General features: G+C 41.7%; 1 protein-coding gene across 1 annotated transcript; it reads left to right on the top strand.

The window, feature by feature from the left end:
* Nucleotides 1–15,301: 15,301 nt before the first annotated feature.
* Nucleotides 15,302–21,780, top strand: Dsel (dermatan sulfate epimerase like). Its single transcript, XM_004654810.3, has 2 exons — nt 15,302–15,550; nt 16,293–21,780. The coding sequence occupies exon 2, from the start codon at nt 17,208–17,210 to the stop codon at nt 20,841–20,843; it is 3,636 nt and encodes a 1,211-aa protein (XP_004654867.1). The 5' UTR covers nt 15,302–15,550; nt 16,293–17,207; the 3' UTR covers nt 20,844–21,780.
* The last annotated feature ends 208 nt before the right edge of the window (nt 21,781–21,988 follow it).

The raw sequence follows: 21,988 nt of genomic DNA, 5'->3' as shown, positions 1-21,988 counted from the left end.
CCCCATAGACTCAAGTGTTCTATTAAAGCTGTAACGTGGCCCTCCAGCTGCTGGGCTGGAGGAGGTATCACTGAGTGGATCCTGGAGTCTGGCCATAAGGTATCATGGGAGGTGGGTCTGACTTCCAGCCCAAAGGTATATTGAGAGGTTTGAGCTCTGCCTGGGTCCCTGCTATTTGCTGCCTGCTTGAGCTCCTTGTTGTTGAGTTTTATGGGTGTTTTGATTGTTCTCTGTTTGGATGTATGCAAGCAGCTTCTTCCCCCACTGATGGAACTTCCCCCTGGATATGTAAGCTTCAAATAGACCCCTTCCTCCCATAACCATGTCTGCTTTGGATATTCAACCCAGCAACGTGGAGCTGGCTGCAACATATAACATGACCCTCATATATGAGTGTCCATTTGAACAGACTTATCAACCACCTGGATGGAACTAAGACACCCTCTAGGTCTTTCATTTTATATCAGTTTATATTAATTAATTTTCTAGAGAAATAATGTCTAGTCTGCCTGACATGCAGATCAGCAGTGGAGTTTGGCCACCACTCACTCTCTTCTTTTAGAGTTCTATCCAGTACTTGTCTATGAACTCCATCTATCTTCCACACTGTTGTACATCTTGTCTGATTTATTCCCTTGGGAACCACAGAATCAGGCCCAAGGATATAAGGACCAAGATTCTGATAATATTTATCACAAACAACAGATGCACTTAGGGAAAAATACATCCAAGCCATCGGAATCAAGGTCTCTTCCATGACTACAAATTCTCCTAGCCCATAGAAAGTCAGATTTTTGTTAGCATGTAAATATAATAAGAACTTTTTCCTTCTGTCCATCAAGAAAGATCACACGTCTGGACATGCTGGAAAGCAAAAGTAGGTACTTAAAACCTCAGTGAGGGTGGAAAAAAGGGAGCTTGTCCTTCTGAGCTAATGCATGTCAATTCTGGTAGCATGTATTAATGGATTTTAAGATATTTGTCCAGTAAAATATTCAGATTTACAAAAATGCTATTACTAAGACAAGGAGAGAAATATTGAAGATTTTTAAGGGCTAACCTGAGTTAAAGTAGTATACCACTGAGGATCTCTTTTTAAGTTGAAATGCTTTAGCTATTAGAATATAGGCTGTGAAGTCCAATTAATTATGGATTGATGGTGGTTTCTTTATACCTTTCCAAGCTCAAGAACCAACGGCCACATTCTCCAGGAAGAATTTGCTAACGACACTCCATGCTCTCTATTTTGCTAGCATCATGATTTTTTTTCTCTGTCATTTAGTATTTAATTGTATCACCATGGTTGTGAATATGTCAGTAGAACTGATTCCTCTAATAAGCCCTAAATTCAGAAAACCGACACTATAATTCTGTTTTAGTTGCCATGTAACCAATGCTAACTATAGAACTTGATGCATAATAAGAACTCACCAAATATTTCTTAAATAAATGAATGGATAAACTTGACAAAAATATAACAAATAATAAACATAGGTAGCATTGTATAACAGAACATTGAACTATTTGGCTCAATATTTCAATACTTTAACCAACATCTCCTTACTTCACTTCTCCTAGTCATGCCAGCATATGGTAATGGCTATTCTATACCCTTCTTCCATGAGCTAAATTTTCAAACACACAAGCATAAACACACAATCACATGTATATTATGTGAAGTAAAATAAGCCATGGTACAGCAAGAAAAACATATCACATTATTTGTATGAGGAATGAGTGATGGCTTGTTATACAAATCCACACAAGAAACATACCTTCCTGATGGCTCTCTCTCCATCTTTCTCAACAGAATTGCTAAACCTGGATAGTTCAGCCTCCCCATTGTAAGGACAGTTATGCCACCTTAGGAAGTGGTTAATACAGAGAAGTATTGAGGCTTCTTGCACACATCTGACATACCTTTTTGAAAACAGATCCCTCAATCCTATTCAAAATCTCAGACAATGGTAGTCCTGTATTTTTTTTTTTTAAAAAAACTATTTTGAAATTCTGTGTAGAGGCCAGTCAGGCCCCCTTCCTGAGCAGCCAACTAATTCTACATTGCAACCACATCCTGCGTAGGTTCTCACTACCCTCCCTGCTGTACACACATCCTATTAATCCAGAGAGCAAGTGCCAGAAACCCAGAGGTCTCCTTGGAACCAACGCCCACTGACAACTCATAGGCCTCATACTGTGCTTTGTGTTCTTGCAGAGAACACAGTGAAGACTCCTGGCCTCACACCCGCTAACTTCCCGTCTCTACCTCACAAACAGCTGCTGACAATGCTATGTAGGTTGGTAAGATTATGATCTCTCAGGTATGTGGTCTCCCTGTCTCTCTCTCTGTCTGAGCACACACACCCCAACCAAAGGCAAAGTGGGTAAAATGCAGACAGCTTGGCTTTAAGCCTCTGAGAGACTATGACTGGAAACTTCCGTTTATGCTGTTCTCAACCATCATCTGAGGAGAATAAATATATGTTTCTATTGGCAATTCATTACACAGGAAATATGTAAGTAATTTAACCTACATTTGTTGAACATTTACTTGAAAGATAATTTCCTCTCTATGTCTTTTATTTTATATGAAATAAAACACATACACATAAATATATATATATATATATATATATATATATATATATATATATATATGACATATGTATGTATGTATGTATTAATGTATTACTGGGGAGTATCCAAAGTGTACCCTGTGGATGGTGGGTGCATGTACACATTTATTTTCCATGAAATTATGACAAGAGGTTGTCATTTACAATGTTCACTCTAAAGAATCATGTGATTTCTTACCTGTGGGGGGCTATCCTCGGCTTCATGTTTATGATACACTCAAATCTATCTCTCTCACAACAGAATGAGGTTTATAATGTTGAACACATTATATAAATAATCTCTTCAGAAATAATTAGACCATATTTGGGCATCATAGATATTTATATAAGTAAAATATTTATCCTTGACTTGATATCACTGTATTCCAACTAGAATTAACTGCCTGGAAAGTAGGCACTTAAAATTCTGACTGGAGCTGATGAGTAGATATAAAGAGGACAGTGTCCAACAACTGTCCTGAAGGACGAAATAGTTAAGTCAGCACATCCTAAAATGTTTATTGGAGCTGGGGAGATGGTTAAGGCATCTGCCTACAAAGCTGAAGGACTCAGGTTCAATTCCCGATTATCCACATGCACAAGGTGGCACATGCATCTGGAGTTCCTTTATATGGTTAGAGGCCCTAGTGTGCCCATTCTTTCTCATAAATAAATAATATACAAAATAACAATTTAAAATGTCTATTGGCAGATTTGATAAAATGAAAATTTTGATTCCAGATCAGAATTCTCATTAGCAAAATTCTCTGATGGACCTGTACATGTCCTATTTGAAGAAGCTCCTAAGAGAACTTTATACACATAGTCACTGGACAATGCATTAGAATTTTTTAAAATTTTAAACAGCATGTACCCTAATTATTTTTGATCATTATTTATTAAACATAAGATTTAAAATGTGTTTCAGTCTATAATTTAAAATGCAACAACAGGGGCTAGAGAGATGGCTTAGCGGTTAAGCGCTTGCCTGTGAAGCCTAAGGACCCCGGTTCGAGGCTTGGTTCCCCAGGTCCCACGTTAGCCAGATGCACAAGGGGGTGCATGCGTCTGGAGTTCGTTTGCAGAGGCTGGAAGCCCTGGCGCGCCCATTCTCTCTCTCTCCCTCTATCTGTCTTTCTCTCTGTGTCTGTCACTCTCAAATAAATAAATAAAAAAATTTTTAAAAAATAAAATAAAATGCAACAATAGGATGAAGAGATTGCTTAGTGGTTAGGGCGCTTGCCTGCAAAGCCAAAGGACTTTCATTCAATTCCTCAGGACCCACGTAAGCCATATGCACAAGGTGGCACTTGCATCTGGAGTTCATTTGTAGTGGCTGGAAGCCCTGGCATTCCCATTCTCTCTCTCTGCCTCTTTACCTCTCTCAAATAAATAAATAAAAATGAAAAGAATTAAAATGCAAGGAGCTTTGTGAACAGTATCGGGGCACGGCCACAGGTGAGCAGTGAAGACCCTGTGGTCTTGTCTCTGTGTCCTGCCTCACAGATCTGTGGGCTTCTCTGGATCTCGAACTTTCCATACAGAAAATAAGGAACAGCAACAGATTTTTTTTTTCTAAAATATCCCCATCTTTAAAATAAGATGAATTTAGAAAACCAAGTTGCTAGACAGCAGTGTACTATTTTTGCCCTACATAAGATACATCATATTTTCTGTTCATTTCCTTCCCCTTCATCTTTTAGCATGCAAAATTGAGTAAATCACATATTCCTGGTTATTAAAATTATTGATGAGACAACATATGCCAAATGTCCCCTTCACTTATTGTGCTTTCATGGGATAACTTCCAATGGTCAGTATTAATATAGTTAACTAAATTCTACTTAAACTTCCCTGTTACTTTATAAAATTGCTATCATTGTCACCTAACTTTACAGATAAGGGCATCTTGATTCACAGAAGCTACATAATTGGTTCAATTTTCATAGAAACTTACATGTAGTTGAAAAGCTTGGATTCAAACTCAGTACCATCTTATTCAAAAATCCAGGTATGTGATATCGCCTAGGAGTGGAAGACAGAAATAAGCCCACATTGATTCCTAACAAGTATGTGGGAGTACTGCCATAATAGAGAAGTATTATTTACCCCTCTCCTCAGAACTTCCTAAGCTTCTCTCTTGTTAAGGACCACTTGAAGTATCTTCTAAGAACATCACATTCTCCATCTCATGCTTGAGCTCCTAAATTGGCATTTGCAACAGGGAATGACTTTGTGTTGTTGATGATTCCTATCATCAAGAATTTCTGGAAAGCATGTCTATATTTGCTTTTTTGATACTTACCACGAAAAATAATTACCACAAGACAGCTGTTGTTCACTTTGCGTAGTGAGTTTGACTGGACTCTTTGATAGACAGCTCTGTCCCCTGATGAGGCTGTGCCAACATTGAAACTGCCCTTCCATTCAAAGCCCTCTCGGTGGCTGGTTTTACAGCCAGATTCACAGAGAATGGCTTAGTCCCATCTCCAACTGTGTCTAGATAAATAGCTGAACTACCACAGTCATTTTCTTTTTCCAATTCCCTCCTTGTCTATAGGAAGTCTGGCTAGCTGTGCTGGAAATTCTGGATGCGAGACAGAGAGCAAGTTCCAGGATTCCTTTCTGCAGTAGTCAGTCCACTTGCTTTGAGCATGGCTGGACTCCAGGTGTTAAAATAGAATGGGTGCAGATCTGAAAAAAATAAAATAAAATAAAAGCAAGCATCTAGAGATTCGTCAAAAATATAGGTCTTTACATCTTCAGCTCCAAAGTCATGACCAATTGCTTGTCTTTGTCAATTTAAATGTACTTTGGGGAAATAATAGGCAAGATGTAGATGATCCTTCAAAATCATTTAAGTGTGATGAAACAATGATTAAAATACAGGAAAAAAATGAAGTAATAGTAAATTCCATTCAGCCTGGAATTCTTTCCTTCTCAAGCTTTTCCAATGTCTGGTACAACACATTACCAAGCCCTGGCAGAATATTTATTCAATGTGTCCAGGAAATAAAATTCAGTGCATTCACACAGTGAACACATGTGATAATTTGAACGTGTTTTCAGTCATTCAGTGTTCCACACTAACAAGTGCTTATTATTCTATTGCAGTCAGTCACTAGAAGGTTGATACTTTTCTCCTCAGCATTAAATGAAAGGATAATTCCAGGGACCTCTGCTAATTTAATCAAAATTAGTAAATTCATTTATTTATATTTTTATTTACTCTTATTTTTCATAGTATGTTCTGGCTCTAACCCAGGCTGACCTTGAATTCACTATGTAGTGTTAGGATGGCCTCAAATAAATTTGATCAAAATGTATTCAATTAAACTTTCATTATTCCTAGATGGTCTTACACTTTCTATCTTGTACATATGTTCTACCTGTTTTGTTTGACTATCTAGAAAAGTACTTTCTCACATATGAACACACAATTTTATTTATTTATTTATTTATTTTGGTTTTTCGAGGTAGGGTCTCACTCTAGCCGAGGCTGACCTGGAATTCACTCTGTCATCTCAGGGTGGCCTTGAACTCACAGCAATCCTCCTACCTCTGCCTCCCAAGTGCTGGGAGTAAAGGCATGCACCACCACACCCGGCTGAACACAGAATTTTAAAATAAGACATATTGATGGCTGAATAGATTTTTATCTGTTTCTGAGTTATACTGGAACACCGTGCCTGAGCTCAGTGAATATCCAGACTCTTGCCAGCCTGAGGCTACTATGGGAAGGCCAAACACATGTAGCCCTCAGATGTGTGGAGGAGGAAAACTAGATGATGATCTTGCCACTGCGACTCAGGTAGTTGAGTTTTCATGCAATATTTACAGGAACAGGTTGCCAGGCCACCCGTGGAGGTTCTAAGCCATAGGGCAAGCATAGGTTTATGAAATTTATAATTTAAATAACAATTCCATGGATACTTTCTGATGCATTTACTTTAAGAATATTAAATAGGGAGCTGGAGAAAAGGCTTAGCAGTTAAGGTTCTTGCCTGTGAAGCTTAAGGATTCAACTTGATTCCCCAGGACCCACGTAAACCAGATACACAAGGTAGCACGTGGGTCTGCAGTTTGTTTGCAGCAGCTGGAACCACTGGCATGCACCTTCTCTCTCTCTTTCTCTCTCTAATAAATAAATTAAATAAGTAAAAACAAATTAAGAAAAAAACTTAGGGCTGGAGTAACAGCTCAGTGATTAAGACACTTGCCTGTGAAGCCCAATGACTTTGGTTCAGCTCCTCAGAACCCACTTGAGCCAGAAGCACAAGGTAACACATGCGCAGATGGTCGCATGTGCACAAGTGGGCACATGCATCTGGAGTTCAAATGCAGTGGCTAGAGGCTCTATATGTCAATTCTCTCTCTCTCTCTCTCTCTCTCTCTCTCTCTCTCTCTCTCTCACACACACACACACACACACACACACACTAGTAAATAGGTAACAATATCCTTGAAGAAAACAGAGCATATATCAGATCATATATGGCCCTATGAAGATGCCTCCATGGTTAAGAACACTTGCCAATTAAGCATGAGGGCCTCCCAGACTGGAGACCAGCAAGTTTGACTCCCCAGAACCCACGTAAAAAATTAAAAGGCTGAACATTGCCATGCACCCACATATGTTAAGTAAACACAATCTTCAAGAAGCATACATGGGACAATTGCAAGAGTTCTCTGGGGCATGACAGCTCTGGGTTGAGTAAGACACCTGGTCTCAAGTAGCTATGTGGTTGAGGGCTAGGGAGATAACTCAGGGGTTAGAAGAACTTGCTTGTAATGCCTGCTGGCCCAGATTCAACTCCCCAACATCCACTTAAATGTGGACATGAACACACCAAAATAAAAAGGCATATGTGTCTGCTGTTTGGTTGCAGAGGCTGGAGATCCTGGCATGTCCATATACACATGAATAAAGTAAGTTTTAAACAAATAATCCAGAAATATGCAGGTCAGTGATAAAGGCACTCAAATTCTTCTCACCACCTTTCCAGAGACATTCACACACGGCACATCACATACTACAATAAACTTACACACCACACACATGCACCACACACTACAGCACACATAACACAGACATGCACCACATACACCTAACACACATATACACACACCATATACCACACAGTGTAACACACAAACCACAGTCGCACACAAACACACACACCACACACTACAATGAACACAACACAACACAGACATATACACCACCCATCACAAACTACAGCACACATCACACACACACACACACACACACACACACACGCTTATATTGTGTAATGATGGGAGAGTAAAAAAATGCTTTTATTAACATTATAACAATATATAACATATATATATATCATATATATATGATATATTTTGAATATATTGAATATATTCTGATAACATCAAGAACATATTATTGCCATTACTGATTAATAACTGCTCATTATCTGTTAGTCACACCTGGAAGTATAGCCCATATTCTGAGAAGATGCAAGACAACAGGTTGTGAAGTGCCATAGGACATGTGAAGAGAAATGGATCCAATGTTGATAAATAACACAGTGCTATCCATACAAATTAAGAGCTGATATCTTAGCCTGCTTTTACTACTATCATAAAAGATTACAGCCTGTTAACTTAAAAGAACATTGTTTCTTTTATTTATTTTTTTTTGTTTTTTTGTTTTCCGAGGTAGGGTCTCACTGTATCCCAGGCTGACCTGGAAATCACTCTGTAGTCTCAGGGTGGCCTCTAACTCACAGCTCTCCTAGCTCTGCCTCCCGAGTGCTGGGATTAAAGGCATGCGCCACCACGCCCGGTGTGTTTCTATGATTTCTACAGAGAAGTAATTCCAATCTCGAGGTTCCAGTAGATTTAGTGTCTAATGAAAGCTTGCATTCTGCCTTTGTGGAGGTTTGAATTAGGTGTCTCCCCAAAACTGATGTCTTTTGAATTCTTGGTCAGATGGTGACAATTCGGAAATTGGAGCCCTGCTGAAGGACGTGTATTGTTGGGGGTGGGCTTATGGGTGTTATAGCCAACTCCTCCTTGCCAACGTTTGCCTCACATTTCTGTTGCTCTTGCCCTCCTTATTTATATTGGTCAGGAGGTGATGTTCAGCCTCTGCTCATGTCATGTCTTTAACCTGCTATTATGGAACATCTTGAGACTGTAAGCCAAAATGAACCCTTTCCTCCTATACACTGCTTCCAGTTGGGAGCTTGGTGTCAACAACTTGAAGCCTCCATGACAGTGCCTTCTGGTGAGACCTCACACAGTGGAAAGGTCACAACAAAGAAGTGGATGCTGTATCTTCACAAGGAGGGAAGGATGGAAGTTATCTCCCAAAACTTATGTGCTGGAAATTGAATCACCAATGCAACAGTCTTGGGAGGTTCAGCCTGATGAGAGATATTTAGAACCTGAGGACTGTGTCCTCATGAATGGATTAATGCTGCTAGAGAACACATCTTTCACTGTGTATGTGTCCTCACACAATATCTCTTAGAACCTTCTGGAGGGTACAGCATTTAGATGATGATCTTTCAAATAGAAAGACTAGACCCTAACTTCATCTTATATCTCCAAGCTTCTAGAACTGTGAAGAAAATCTTCTTTCCTTAACAATTAACCAATAGAAATGATTATCTATTTTATTAAAATAATGAATATTGCCAGGCATGGTGGTACACATCTTTAATCCCAGCACTTGGGAGGCAGAGGGAGGAAGATCACTGTGAGTTCGAGGCCCCCCTGAGACTACATAGTGAATTCCAGGCCAGCCTGGCCCAGAGTGAGACCCTACCTCGAGAAACCAAAATATATGTTTATATATTTATTTGAAAGATAGAAACATACAGAGGAGAGTGGAGAGAGTATGTGTGTGTCAAGATCGTCTACCATCGCAAACAAACAGCAGACATATGCTCCACTTTGTGCATCTGGCTTTAAATGGATACTGGGGAATTGAACTCTGGCCATCACGTTTTGGAAGCAAGTGCCTTTAACCACTTGGCCAGCTCTTCAGGCCACAGATTATTTTACAGAGGACAAACTAGAGGTAGAAGAAGGGATCCCTCTCATCCTTTATGATGATCACTAATTCCACTGGTGAATCTAAGTATTCATGCCCAAAAGGCTGTTTAGGAGGCGTCATGCTGTATTTGTGAATGCTGGAAGAACACACTTTCAAACCATAGCAGGTAGCTCAGGCATGAAATATAAGATGTTAGTCAGATGCCCAAGGAATAAAACAGGACTTTTTCTCACTATCCAAGTTTACACATAATTAGGGTTTTTTTTTTTTTTAATGATAAATAGGCTAGGTTAGGATTTCTCAACCTCAGTTGTATTGATATCATGGGCTACATAATTATTTGTTAGCTGAGAGTGAAGGGTGTTTTGTGTAATGTGGAGGATTAAGTGACATCCCAGATTTATACCCACTCCATGCCAGCAGCACCCTTCCAACCACAATAGGTTTCAAGAATTATATATATATATATATACATATATGATATTTATATGAAAGAGAGAAAGAGAAACTAGAGACTGGGGGAGAGTATGGATTGGCCAAGGTCTCCTGCTGCTTCAAACAATCTGCAGAGACATATCCTACTTTGTGCATGTGGCTTTAGATGTGTACTGGGCCACTAGGCTTTCCATGCAAGCACCTTTAACCACTGAATCTCTGCAGCCCACTGCACTAGTTGTAATAATAAAAACATTTATAGATGATGCAAAATATCCCCTGAGTGTCAAAATTGCCCTTATTGAGAATTACACGGGTGTGAATGTAGGCAGAATGGTAGGATGAAGAGTCAGGCCTGGACAAAACTATCTAGTGACATCTTTGCAAGTTTTACTTTGTTTACAATACTCTTAACATAGAAAAAGCAAAATTGCATGCATGTGACTGTGATGGCACTATATTACCCTACTTACAAACACAAAGGATTTAGTTGACTTATGGGGAAAGCCTTTCCTTCTGAATTTGGCTGTGGTATTTTTCAGTTTTTGTAAATCTAGTTACTGTCACACTGATTTTTGCAGAGCTGGATACCCTCATCCCCATCTTCATTAGTAATTCTGCTCGTGGAATTCCCATCACTCGAGATGTTTTGTATTCAGAGCAAATGCTAAAAGAGCGTTTCAGGATGTTACTGCCTTCCCTGACTGTGATTTTTGTCTTTACTTTTGGCTTGCCTTGTTGCTGCCGTCCAATGGTGCAGCAACACTTGCCTCCTGCTTTTGCGATCCATGTCCATAGAGTCACAGCTACTCTAATCCCTAACTCGAGGTGAAACACTGCTTCTGATTGTGCTCATGGTCAATCTCACAGATGCCTGGCCCTGGTGAATGGATCAAGAAGTTGGCAGCTGAAGGTGAATGAACAAATCTTGGTCAAGTTATGACGCTGGGGCTGGGGAGATGACTTTGGATAAAGTACTTGTGAGAAAGCATGAGGACCTGAGTGCACACGCCCAGTACACACACACACACACACACACACACACACACATAAAATAAAATAAAATAAAATAAAATAAAATAAAATAAAATAAAATAAAAAAGGAGGCCCGAGGACATGAATTTGTAAAATTGGGGAGGAGAAAAATGGATCTCTAAAGCCTTTTGAGTAAATGGTCTAGTCAAATTGCTGAGCTCTTGGTTTAGTGAGTAACCCTGCCTCAAGGAAATCAAGTGAAACACAATTGCAGAAAACCTCCATTACTTACTTTTGGCCACTGCAAGCATGTGCACACATCTAAGTACAATACAGTATGCACACAACACACACACACACATCAGTTAACAGATGGATACCATGGCCCCCATTGATTCAGTGCTCATGTAGGGTAAGTCCATGCATCAGATATTTGCCCAGTTCAAATTCTGGACACACATCACATCAACTAGGTCTTGGATATCTTGGCCCCAGTTATTAGAACTCCAGTGGAATAACAGGCCATGGCCAAATAAATTTTCAGCCTAGGGAATTTAGTGAGCACCTAGCTTGTTAAGATTGCTTGCATTTTGTTGTCCTGTAAAACCATGTGGTATTTTTATGTTCTAAGGTAAAGAACTTGAAATAAAATATCCCAGACACAAAAATCTTTCTGAAAAATCTCTTTAAATGTTAGCTGACTTCCCAGTCTTAGATATCACCGAATTTAGTTACCCCAAGCCACAGTGCCAACTCTAGGCTGTGCAGTAGTAACAAGAGTCTCAACACCGGGGGGAAATAGTTTGTGTCTTCTCAGAATTCAAGAACTGACTTTAGACCTTGACTACTCTTTCTTTTCTGCCCTAAACATGCACACTCAACTTTCAGTACACTTTCAACAGAAGAGTCAGGCTCTGGAACAGAGATTGAAAGAGGGAAGAAGCCACGGAGGGAGGGTGGGAGAAGGAAGGAAAAGAAATAAGGAAGAAGGGATGAAGGGAGAATGATGGAGGCAGGAGGTGAGAGATGCATCTGGAGAGAAGAAAAGACGGGAAGATGCATAAAGGGAGGAGGATCAGAGAGAGGGAAGAAAAAAAAATGAGCAAGGAGGACGGGAATAAAGGTAAAGAAACATTTCTGCTCTGGGGAATCTATTCTAAAAAAGTACCTTCTCTGTTGTAGTTTGGGTGGTTGAGGATAAGTTGCAAGGTATACAAAAAAAATGGATTTTCATGAGTGTCTTGAAATCACCGTGTAAAATCTCATGTAGATTTAAGATTCTTTTATATAGACAGCAATCCCCAGAGCCACTCACTGTACAGCTCCTCACTTTCATTAAGATAAGATACTGCTCCAGGATGCTGAATTTAGCAGCTGTTGGGATATGTGTCTCTTGCCACACTCATAAAGGTTCTTAATGTACAATAACATAGCACATAGCTCATCCCTTCTATGGCTGGATGCATTATTTATAATTAACTAACTATGTACCATCTTCATGTGTGGAAGGAACAATAATTGGAGCTATCCATTTTTAGTTCACAGGAAACAAGGCTCTCTTCATTTTTAATAGTTCCATTTACCTTCCACCCTTTCTGCCAATGATTTGGATTGTTCAGCTGGGGCTCCTGTTTTATTTCAAGGCACTCACATTTCACATCTGTGAGAAGATGCCTGTTCAAAAATGAGTAAGCCGGAGAGCTCATCTGAGAATACAGACAGATCACTGAGTCCTGAAGCTTCTCCCAAGACATATGGTACGGAACGCAAAGGCCACAGCATCTGTACCCAGAATCATTGATCTGGAAAGTGAAACTGGTCCTACTGATGTAAATAAGCCTGAGAGTATTGTGAAGGGATGGAAGTTATGACATTTGCCTAGCTTACAAATATTCTTTGGCCATGCATTCTTCCTGATTCCTGCCAACCTTTCTCTGTGGGCCACCTTGCAGGCACAGAATAAAATAGCCCTATCAACATATTTTGTTCTGTGAAACTGTCTACCTGCTATCTGACCTAAAATCAATTTCTAGGTTCCTTTCTGCAGAAAAAGGAGTAGTCAGTGGACTTCAGCTCCCTTGTCCAATACCTCTATTCTCCCATGAAGGAGGGTGAAGGTCAAGGACATTCCTCCATTGCAGACCACAAAGAGAAAATATAGATGTTTCCAAGAAAGTTTGTCTCCAAGGGAGACCATTGTTTTGGGATGAATTTCAGTTGAGAAGACATGGCTGTGTATAAGCTCAACTGCTAGAAGCTCAACTCTCTTCAAACACAGATATAGCACTTACAACTGTACTATTTGCTACAGGAGTCAATGAGATGAGACAGCGACAATAAAATATTTAGAGGTGGGGTAGCAGTATTGCTCACTGCTTAAGGTGCTTGCCTGCAAAGCCTAAGGACCCAGTTTCTATTCCCCAGTAGCTATGTAAGCCAGATGCACAAGGTGACACACATGCCTCAGGAGTGCATTTGTGGTAGCTGTAGGCCCTGGCACGCCCATTCTCTGTCTCTCTGTCTCTCTCTCTCTCAAATAAATAAGTAAATAAAATACAAAAAAGAAAAAAAAAACTATGGAAGGTCTGAGCATAGATAAAAAGAACACATTCCTGTAGAAATAATTTGGCTAGGGGAACTGAGGAGGGATTTAAGGCTATGAGGTGAAGCTAGGTTGATATGAGAAATTCAGCAGGCAGAAAAACAAACAAACAGAAAAAAAAAAAAAACAGGGCTCAGGGTGATTGGGTGGTGGGTACTGTCAGGGAAGGTTATAGTTTGCAGATACTGAAGGTCAGAACGAGAGCTATTGGGCCATTTCACCTGGGACAGATTTCCCACTGGAACAAAATAGGAGATTGTTCTTACCGATCTTAATTATAGGAGCTCAGCAGTTCTTTGCTAGTTAGGCTCTTGTCTTTGAGTTTGGGCTGGAATCTCTCCAGCAACTCGCTAGGTTTGTTTGTTTTGTCTTGTTTTGTTTTGTTTTCCCCATGAGTACAGATAGTAAAACATAGGAACAAAGTTAAGTGTCAGTAATCTAAAAGGAGGGATAGAAGGTTTCATTTGTAAAGTACATAGCTCACTATATTCTCATTTCTGCTGACATATTTATTTATTTATTTATTTATTTACTTATTTATTTATTTATTTATTTACTTATTGGTAATAGAGGTGACCAGAGGGTAGCTTGGCCCAGTTCAAGTGTAACCTAATATGTGTGGGCAGTGCATTGTACGTCACCAGAGTCACAGTCCAGACCAAGCACATGCATGTGAATAGCTCCGGTAAGCATTCTCCCGCACGCAGTTTGTTTTTTTTTTTTTTAAACTAAATGCAGTTTTCTATTTCTCTAATGAGTCTCCTATCTGTTCTTCCTGTATTTATCTGTTCTGTCACAGAAATTTTCCATCAGCAATGCTACTGAGTCTTGATTCCCCCTGAGTGACTTTTAGCATAGGTGTTTACCGAAGCTCTTCCCACTACTGCATTAATCCAGTTGTTTCGATTTTGCTTTTCTGCCACGGAAACGTCAGTTGGTTTGCCTCCCCAGCGCTCGCTCTGCCCTACAAGGGAAGTTGCGGGTCCTTCCGCTGTCATTGTCCTCCTCCCTCCCCACTTCGGCCATCATCTGTAATCAAGCCCACAGATGCTTTTTCCAGCAACACTTAGATACAAGTGAGTTGCCTTCCCACGACTGAAAGGTCTCGACAGAGAGCAGCCTGGACTGCGGACGTGCAAGCCTCCCTCTCCTCCAAGGGAGCGCGGCAGCCGCCAGCTGCCAGCGCCAAGCATCCTTCACTTAAGGATGCAGGCAGAGCGCGGCCACGCCCCCGCGGGCCCCCAGCTGCCAAGCCGCGCCCAGGGCCCGCCCCTAATCCCGCCCCCTTGCCAATTCCCCCTGCCCATTGGCCCGTGTCCTGCTACCCTGGCTCCTAAGCCACGCCCTCCTCCTCTCCTCCAGCCCCGCCCGCACAGCGGAGCCACGCCCACCCGCAGGCTTGCAGCGCTCTTCCGCAAAGCTCCGCTCCGCCCCGCCCCCTCGCGCCCTGCCCAGCTCCCATTGGCTGGTCCGCTCTTCGGCACCGCCCCTTCCCTAAGCCCCGCCCCTCTGGCCCCGCCCTCGGGTCCGCGTCGCCTTTCCTCGCCCTCCCCGGCCCGCGCGGCCAGAGCTGGCGGCGCGGAGCGTGAGGAGCGCGGCTGGAGCCCGCTGCCCTAGGTCGCCCGCCGCCCGCCTTCTGCGATCGGACCTGTCCCCACCTGCTGCCCGCGTTCTCCTCCCCCGCCCACAGCCCTGGGCGAGCGTGTCCGGCTACGGAGCGCCGACGCCGAGCGCGGCGGAGAAGACACCCAAGCGCCGGGCTGGGCTGCGTGTCCGTGCTGGGGAGGAGCCGGGTCTCGAACTCATCACCTCTGCGCTCTGTGTGTGGGGCGGGGGAGGGCGCGCAACTCGACCTGGAGACCCATCGCCACATAGATGCCAGAGGTAAGCGGGGGTTGTCTTGTCCCCCACACCACGGCCACTGATGGGGACCTGGGGACCAGGAATCTGGGGGTGGAGATACTGAGAATTAAAATATGCAACAGGCAGGGCAGATCAGGAACTGCTGGTGCTTGCTACGGAAAGGAGACTTGTCCAAGACTGAAACTTGGTGAGCGTCTTCCAGACCCCAGACGGGCCTTGCTCCTTAAACCTGGCTCCTGGCTCCCTCTCGTGGCTCTCTGAGAGGATGTGACAGGAGGCTACAGGTGACAGTCTGGAGCCAAGACTGTCTACCGTCCTTCAGCCCCTGACTTCTCCGCTCAGAAAAGTGACTGGTCTTAATGGTCCCCTAACGAAGTCACCTTCTGGTTTCTCCCCAGCCCACCGTGAAAGCTAAACCTTGAGCCATCATTTAAAAAGATCATTTTATATCTTTCTCTCTCGTGTTCCTTTGTAACAAAAAGAACAGTAATAGGACTTAAGGTAACTACATTTGAATTACAAACCATGTTTAACTAAAGCAAGCCACCATTAAAATATATTTTTGTCATCGCCTTTCCTCTGCTAATACCAAATCCAAATATGTGCATGAAATACAGGGAAATCACTAGAATGTTGCATAAATATCAGGTTTTATGATGATCGTCAGATTTCTATTAAATGACTGCAGCCCTTTAAAATCATTTTTATCTCTATGTGTCACATACCTGTAGCCTCAGAAAATTGCTTTTTATTCCCCCACTAGAAACAAGTGTCATGAAAAAGGAGCAGAAAAAAAGACTTCACTGTTGGTGAAAGGCATGTTCTTCCCCAGTTGGTGGTTATCTCGTGATTGGAAGAGAGTTGTTAGGTGTCTGTGGAGATTAGAGTCCTTTAGCCGCTCAAGTGAAGAGGAGGAAAGAAGATGTGGCCTTGCTTTCTCTGTGTCCCAATAGGCTGATGAGTAAGTAAGCATGAGAAAGAAGTTTGAAATGAAAGCAAGAATTTTGATTGTTTTGTCTTTCAACCACGTAGAGCTTTCAACCATTGTTGCAAGTGCTTTTCTCCCAACAATGGAAGAAGAAAGCATTCACCAGTCAAGAAGCGCACAGAGTTGAGAGGAACCACAGCACTCTCCCCTCACTCAGAATGACATATTTCCGCGTGCTCTCTCGGTGAACATGTAGAAGCATGTCAAACGTGAGTGGTGAGTTGGTCACCAGGGATGTTTGCCTATGCTAGGAATGACTTCATTTGCATTTTTGGGTGAGGGGATTTATTACTCCTCCTTTTTCTTTTCAATGTTTTTAAACCATGTATTAACTCATCATGTTAAACAGATTTGTGTAAAGGAAGTAAATGCAGTTCTCATGGTATTTTCTGACTATATGACTGTTCTGTGAGTATCATGGAAATATTGGAGGTATTAATATTCTTTGAAGTTTTATATCTTATTGGAAGCAAAGCTCTGCCAGGGACACAGACAGACAGTATAAGATTTCGCTTTTTGGCAACTACACTTGCTTTGAGTGAGCTGAATGCCAACTGGATTTCACAGCATCTATGATTTCAAGTCTGTTTATCAAGACATTTTATGTATATTTTATACTAACCAGAATGGAAACACATTAAACACTGTGTTTGACATGTATGCCTAAGGAAAGGATCTTCCTCATGGATCATGGCGTTAATGTTTACAGGACATTTCCTATTTTTAATGTTGGTGATGTTTGGTTTCTCCACCTGTGAAAAATCTGTGAGCAATTACTCTGAATGGGCAGTTTTTGCAGATGATCTAGATCAGTTTAAGTCCCAGAAAGTACAAGATTTGAGACACAACCCAGAGCTGAAAAGGATGCTTCACCCAAGTTTGTATTTTGATGCTGCTGATATACAAGCAATGCGACTGAAGTCTCGCACAAGCCATTCGCATCTCTTCAGAGCTCTCCGAAGTGCAGTGATGGCTATGCTGTCTAACCCAACATACTACCTACCTCCACCCAGGCATGCCGATTTCGCTGCCAAGTGGAATGAAATTTACGGTAATAACCTGCCTCCTTTAGCACTGTATTGTTTGTTATGCCCAGAAGACAAAGTTGCCTTTGAATTTGTCTTGGAATACATGGACAGAATGGCCTCGTACAAAGACTGGGTAGTTGAGAACGCACCAGGAGATGAGGTCCCAATTGGCCATTCCTTAACAGGTTTTGCCACTGCCTTTGACTTCTTATACAACCTGTTTGATGACTATCGGAAACAAAGATACCTGGAAAAAATATGGGTTATTACTGAGGACATGTATGAATACTCCAAGATCCGCTCTTGGGGCAAACAACTTCTCCATAACCATCAAGCAACTAACATGATGGCCTTACTCATTGGGGCCTTGGTTACTGGAGTGGACAAGGAGTCGAAAGCAAACATATGGAAACAGGTTGTCGTCGATGTGATGGAAAAAACTATGTTTCTGTTGAATCATATTGTTGATGGTTCACTGGATGAAGGGGTGGCCTATGGGAGCTACACAGCCAAATCAGTCACACAGTATGTGTTCTTGGCTCAGCGCCATTTTAACATCAACAACTTGGATAATAACTGGCTAAAAATGCACTTTTGGTTTTATTATGCCACCCTTTTGCCAGGCTTCCAAAGAACTGTGGGTATAGCAGACTCGAATTATAATTGGTTTTATGGTCCAGAGAGCCAGCTAGTTTTCTTGGACAAGTTTGTCCTAAAGAATGGAGCTGGAAATTGGTTAGCTCAGCAAATCAGAAAGCATCGACCTAAAGATGGACCCATGGTTGCTTCCACCGCCCAAAGGTGGAGTACTCTTCACACTGAATATATCTGGTATGATCCTCAGCTGACCCCACAGCCTCCTGCTGAGTTTGGGACAGCAAAAATGCACACGTTTCCTAACTGGGGTGTTGTGACTTACGGGGCAGGGCTGCCAAACACGCAGACCAATACTTTTGTGTCATTTAAATCCGGAAAACTGGGAGGAAGAGCTGTGTATGACATAGTTCACTTCCAGCCATACTCCTGGATTGATGGATGGAGAAGCTTTAACCCAGGACATGAACATCCAGATCAAAATTCATTTACTTTTGCCCCCAATGGTCAAGTGTTTGTCTCTGAAGCTCTTTATGGACCAAAGTTGAGCCATCTTAACAATGTGTTAGTGTTTGCCCCATCGCCTTCAAGCCAGTGCAATAAGCCCTGGGAAGGTCAGTTGGGAGAGTGTGCCCAGTGGCTCAAGTGGACTGGGGACGAGGTTGGTGACGCAGCTGGGGAAATCATCACTGCCTCTCAGCACGGAGAAATGCTGTTTGTGAGTGGGGAAGCTGTATCTGCCTACTCCTCAGCAATGAGGCTGAAGAGCGTGTACCGTGCTTTGCTTCTCTTAAATTCTCAAACCCTACTTGTTGTGGACCACATTGAGAGGGATGTTGCTTCCCCAGTCAACGCTGTCAGTGCCTTCTTTCATAACTTGGATATTGATTTTAAATACATCCCATACAGGTTTATGAACAGGTATAACGGTGCCATGATGGATGTGTGGGATGCGCATTATAAAATGTTTTGGTTTGATCATCATGGCCACAGCCCTGTGGCTAATATACAGGAAGCAGAGCAAGCTGCTGAATTCAAGAAAAGGTGGACTCAGTTTGTAAATGTCACATTTCAGATAGACTCCACCATCACTAGAATCGCCTATGTATTCTACGGGCCGTATGTCAATGTTTCCAGCTGCAGATTTGTTGACAGTTCCAACTCTGGACTTCAGATTTCTGTCAATGTCAACAATACTGAACAGGTCATTTCCATTGTCACTGACTACCACAACTTGAAGAGCAGATTCAGTTACCTGGGCTTTGGTGGCTTTGCCAATGTGGCTGATCAGGGACAGATAACCCGATTTGGTTTGGGCACTCAAGCAGTCATAAAGACCATGAGACATGATCGAGTGATTTTCTCTTTTGGGTTTAAATTTAATATAGCAGTTGGATTAATTCTTTGCATCAGTTTGGTCATTCTAACTTTTCAGTGGCGGTTTTACCTTTCTTTTAAAAAGCTAATGCGTTGGATACTAATCCTTGTTATTGCTTTGTGGTGTATTGAGCTGTTGGATGTGTGGAGCACTTGTACCCAGCCCATCTGCACAAAATGGACTCAGGCAGAGGCCAAGGCGAGCGAGAAAGCCGTCACTCCAGAAGGGCATCATGTGGATCTTCCTGATGTTGTCATTACCTCACTTCCTGGGTCAGGAGCTGAAATTCTCAAACAACTTTTTTTTAACAGTAGTGACTTTCTCTATATCAGAATTCCTACCGCCTACATTGATATTCCAGAAACAGAATTTGAAATTGACTCATTTGTTGATGCCTGTGAGTGGAAGGCATCTGATATCCACAGTGGGCATTTTCGTTTACTTCGAGGCTGGCTGCTGTCTTTAGTCCAGGACACAAAACTACACTTGCAAAACATCCATCTGCATGAACCCAGTAGGGGAAAATTGGCCCAATATTCTATAATGAATAAGGACAAAAAGCGAAAATCAAAAAGGAGAGAGTCTTTGCCAGAGCAAAGAAGTAGAATGAAAGGAGCCTTTGATAGAGACGCAGAATATATCAAGGCTCTGAGGAGGCACTTGGTCTACTACCCGAGTGCCCGTCCTGTGCTCAGCTTAAGTAGCGGTAGTTGGACTTTAAAGCTTCATTTTTTTCAGGAAGTCTTAGGAACTTCGTTGAGGGCATTATATATAGTAAGAGACCCTCGAGCATGGATTTACTCAATGGTGTATGGTAGCAAACCGAGTCTTTATACTTTGAAGAATGTACCAGAGCACTTAGCAAAATTGCTTAAGATAGACGAAGGTAAGGGTAGGTGTAACATAAATTCAGGCTACGCTTTTGAGTATGAATCACTGAGGAAAGAATTAGCCACGTCCACGTCCAGCGCCGTCACCTTATTGTCTCACTTGTGGCTAGCAAACACTGCAGCAGCATTGCGGATAAATACAGATCTGCTGCCCACCAGCTACCATCTGGTAAAGTTTGAAGATATTGTTTACTCTCCTCAGGAGACAACTGAAAGGATTTTTGCTTTCCTTGGAATCCCTTTGTCTCCTGCTAGTTTAAACCAAATATTGTTTGCTACATCCACAAATCTTTTCTACCTTCCTTACGAAGGGGAAATATCACCCACTCATATTAATGTTTGGAAAAAGAACTTGCCTAGAGATGAAATTAAACTCATTGAAAACATCTGTTGGACCCTGATGAACCGTCTAGGATATCCAAAGTTTATGGACTAATATGCTGCAGGTCAGCAACAATTTTGCACTAATCCTTCCCAACCCGCTTTGTGGATATGAACTAGCAAAGTTTGTTTATTCTTGTATCCTGTGTGTATGTGTGCGCCTGTGTGTGTGTGTGTGTGTGTGTGTGTGTGTGTGTGTGTGTGCGCGCGCGCGCGCGCTCAGTCCTTTACTTGCACAGAGAGATTATTTTAAAAAAAAATAGGTACCCCATTTGGACTAGCAGGATTTATTTTTGTGTTACAAATTTCCTTGCCTCTATTTCTGATTTTTTTTTCTCTGCTAAAATGTTTGTGCTACAGAGGTGAGGATAAAATTATATATGGGCGTCTGGAAAGATGGGAAGATTTTTAAAGGACTTTGTTTAAGTCGCCTTCATTGGTAACTGTGTTAATCTGTCTTGGGACCTCAAACACTTCTAAAGGCCTTGCAATTGCTGCGTTACCCAGGCATCTCTCACTTTCAAGACGGACTACAAAAATTCCTTATCGTTTTGAAAAGGTCTTCTTACACTTATCTTGCACAAAGAAACAGAAAAATATTATTTTACCTTATAATAATGTTCAGTGATACCACTGGAGAAATGGTGAATGTTCCTGTCAGTAACATAGGCCTCCTTTTGGAAATAGATTTTCTTTTTTTATTTGAAGTTTGAAACCATGACCTGAAAGCCTTTGTAAAGTTCTTTAACTTAATATGAAATACATATATTAATGGTCTCAGTGCTGAAGTCTAGTGGATTATTTTAGACATGCATCTCTGTTTAAAACGGCTCTCTTTGCCTTCCTGAAACAGCTGTTCACCATCACACCACGCCCACCATATCCTTTCTGTCATTGTCAAAACCAGTCAGTAGTTCCTAGTTGCTGAACTAGCATTGGAGATTTTTTTCCCCCTGATGATGAATTTTACATTAAAACTTACACTGACTTAAGCATCTCGTTTATTTCTGTGGAATGACCATTGTATGACTCAAAGAAAGTGTTGGCACTGCTGCCCATGTTTTTTAGCCTGGAGAAAGCATTGGTAAACTGTCTTGACATCTTGTATCCCTTTGAGTGAGTTTACAGACTGCCAATGTCTGTAAAAGTTGAAGGCAATTGGGAAATGACATCAGAGGCGTCTGCTTCCTTTACCATCTG

The sequence above is a fragment of the Jaculus jaculus genome, chromosome 15 (genome assembly GCF_020740685.1).
Source record: "Jaculus jaculus isolate mJacJac1 chromosome 15, mJacJac1.mat.Y.cur, whole genome shotgun sequence".
Lineage (NCBI taxonomy): Eukaryota > Metazoa > Chordata > Mammalia > Rodentia > Dipodidae > Jaculus > Jaculus jaculus.
The sequence above is the reverse complement of the archived record's forward strand: the minus strand, read 5'-3'. Positions and strand labels throughout refer to the sequence as shown.